The 2,500-nt window shown below is 58.4% G+C and overlaps 1 protein-coding gene across 1 annotated transcript in view; it reads right to left on the reverse strand.

Annotated features, from left to right (window-relative positions):
• The window catches only part of PTSG_12015 (uncharacterized protein), an 8,127-nt gene that overhangs the window by 2,472 nt on the left and 3,155 nt on the right, over positions 1-2,500 (reverse strand). The window contains exon 9 of the mRNA XM_004995914.1: positions 1-2,500. This exon is cut by the window's left edge and continues 221 nt beyond it; it is cut by the window's right edge and continues 560 nt beyond it. Coding sequence (XP_004995971.1) covers positions 1-2,500 — 2,500 coding nt within the window.

Genomic DNA, 2,500 nt, shown 5'->3' on the forward strand with positions numbered 1-2,500 from the left:
AAGTGGTCCGCCATTGAAAACGGGCGCATCTCCTCCAGTGATGGACTCCCATTGTTGTCGTTGTCATCATCGCCACTGGCTACTCTGTTCTTGCTGGCAGTGTTGAGCCATGCAGAGCCGCCACCGCCAAGGAATTGCTCAACATCACCATCTCGATCATCACCGCCACCGCTGCCATCGCTGTCGTGCACGCCTGCTGGCGAGTGCATGGCCAGCCCCGATGCGGGCCGGGTGGCGTGCGGCGTGATGGCGGCAGACAGCGGCGCGTGGCGGTGGAACATGTCCTCAAACTCGTCTGGATCAAACGAGGTGTCGTCAATCTGCGTGAGCACCTCCACCCGGTCCACCTGCACCTGGAACGCCTGCCGCGCTTCAAAGGCGACTGTGACGACAGAGGCCACCACAGACGACGGTGGCGCGTCGTTGAAGGAAAAGAACACAGATGTCGGGCACGACGACAGCGGCAGGGCGAGCGTCTTACGCGGGATCTGCTTGTCCTTGGACAGGCCAGCGGAGATGGTGGTGACCACACGCTGTCGTGTGCGCAGCAGTGCGCCGTATATGCGCAGGTGCCGCAGGGTGACGGCACGGGGCAGTGACAGCTCAAAGGCAGCAAGATGCACCTCTGTTCGCAGCGGGCGACTGTCCGCCACCAGCACTGGGTTCACCCTGTACATGAGCATGGGGCTGTTCATCCACAGCGCACTCCTCTCTGCCGCTGTGCTGAACACGAAGAATGGCGTGAGCGGTGGGTGCTGTGGTGACGATGCAATGGCGGCATACGCCTTGCTGCCTGTCAGCGCATCGTGTAGTGGGTCACGCACGCGCGCGAGTGTGTCAGTTGAAACGCGCGTGTGCGATGATGATGACGATGGCTTTGCTGCCGCTGCTGCCTTTCCTCGCTTGAGCCGAGATGACAAGGGTTGCGCCTTGCTGCTGCTGCCATTGGCTGTTGCAACGGCAGTGTTGGTGCCTGCAGCTGCCGTGTGTTGATGAGAATGTAACACGTGCTGCATGTGCGAAAGCGTCCTCGTCTGCCAGTGCGGGTGCAGCTCAACGCGATGGCTGACCATTGGGCAATACAGCAGGGTGCAGGCTCTCAGGTGGGCTTTCATGGCGTGCGCAACAAACTTGGACAAATGTGCACCCAGCTTGTTCTCACACACCGCAAATGGCGATCCAAGCAGCGACCAGTCAAGGTGTTGTTGTTGCTGTTGCTGTTGCTGTTGCTGTTGCTGTTGCTGTTGCTGTTGCTGCTGCTGCTGTTGTTGTTGTTGTTGTTGTTGTTGTTGTTGTTGTTGTTGTTGTTGTTGTTGTTGTTGCTGCTGGAAGATGAGCAGGTAGTAAGAGGCCAAGATGGCAGATGCATGTGCACAAGCGTCCAGTCCAAGCTCACTGTGCAGGCACATGATGTGCTTCTGCTGGTTCTCAACATGCACCATGACACCTTCTCCTTGCTGCTGCTGTTGCTGTTGCACCATCCCCTCAACAGCGTGCGCGCGACCAACGCGTGCGTGTGTCGCACCGCCGGCCCGAATGTCCACCGCCAGCGTGCGCGTCAGCAGCTTGGCCGCATCAGCAGGACTCAGATGCTCAATGGTGTCCGTGAGCGAGCAACGATGCACAGATATTGAGTCCATCGTTTGCAGTGCATTCGCTAACAGACGCGAGCACGCACGGTGGACGTTTGCACGCGTCTCTCCATCTTCCTCCACGGCATCATTGACAACACGTGCGTCATCTTCAACAGCTCTGTCAGCACCAGTGGTACTGTCACTGGCACCGCCATCATGATCGCCCACGCTCATTGCCTTATCAAATCCAAACGCATCCATGACGCCACCGCCATCCTTGCTGCGTGGTGTTGATACCGGGCTGACCGTGTTCGAGCTGCCAGCCTGCTTCCAAACACCACCAACAACATCGCTGCTGCTGGTACTACCATTGACCATCTTTAGCCGTTGCGTTTTCACGTTCCCTTTGCCAGCGTCCCCAACACCCCTTCCCTTTCCCTTCACCCCACTACCACTATCACCGCCCGTGTTGGTACCGTCAATCATCCCGTCGCGCCCAAGCAGCACGATGGACACGTGCTCAAAGGTCGATTGCATGTTGTACCGCCCGTGTGGTGTGGAAGGGCCAAAATTGTTGCTGCTGCTGCTGTTGTTGTAGTTGTTGTGCTCGCTGCTCGTGAGCATGTGGTGGAAAGGGGATGCTGCTGGTGATGACATGTTGCCGTCGTCACCTGTACTTGTGTAGTTGTTCACAGTTGGGCAGCGAACGGCAGCAGACTTGCAGTATTGCGTCAGGAGCTTCAAGGCAGGGCGGTCCTCCTGGCGTGACGTCACATCGCCGTGCAAGAGGTTGTCCACGTGATCGAGTGTGGGCGTGTCCAGCAGCACGTGCGGGCTGTCAAAGGCGAGCCAGTCGAGTGTGTCGACGTCACTGCCAACCTCCGAGGCAGCGGTATCGCTCTGCCAATCGTGCGCGGATGTGGAGA

Source organism: Salpingoeca rosetta, assembly GCF_000188695.1.
Source record: "Salpingoeca rosetta unplaced genomic scaffold supercont1.7, whole genome shotgun sequence".
NCBI classification, from domain to species: domain Eukaryota; class Choanoflagellata; order Craspedida; family Salpingoecidae; genus Salpingoeca; species Salpingoeca rosetta.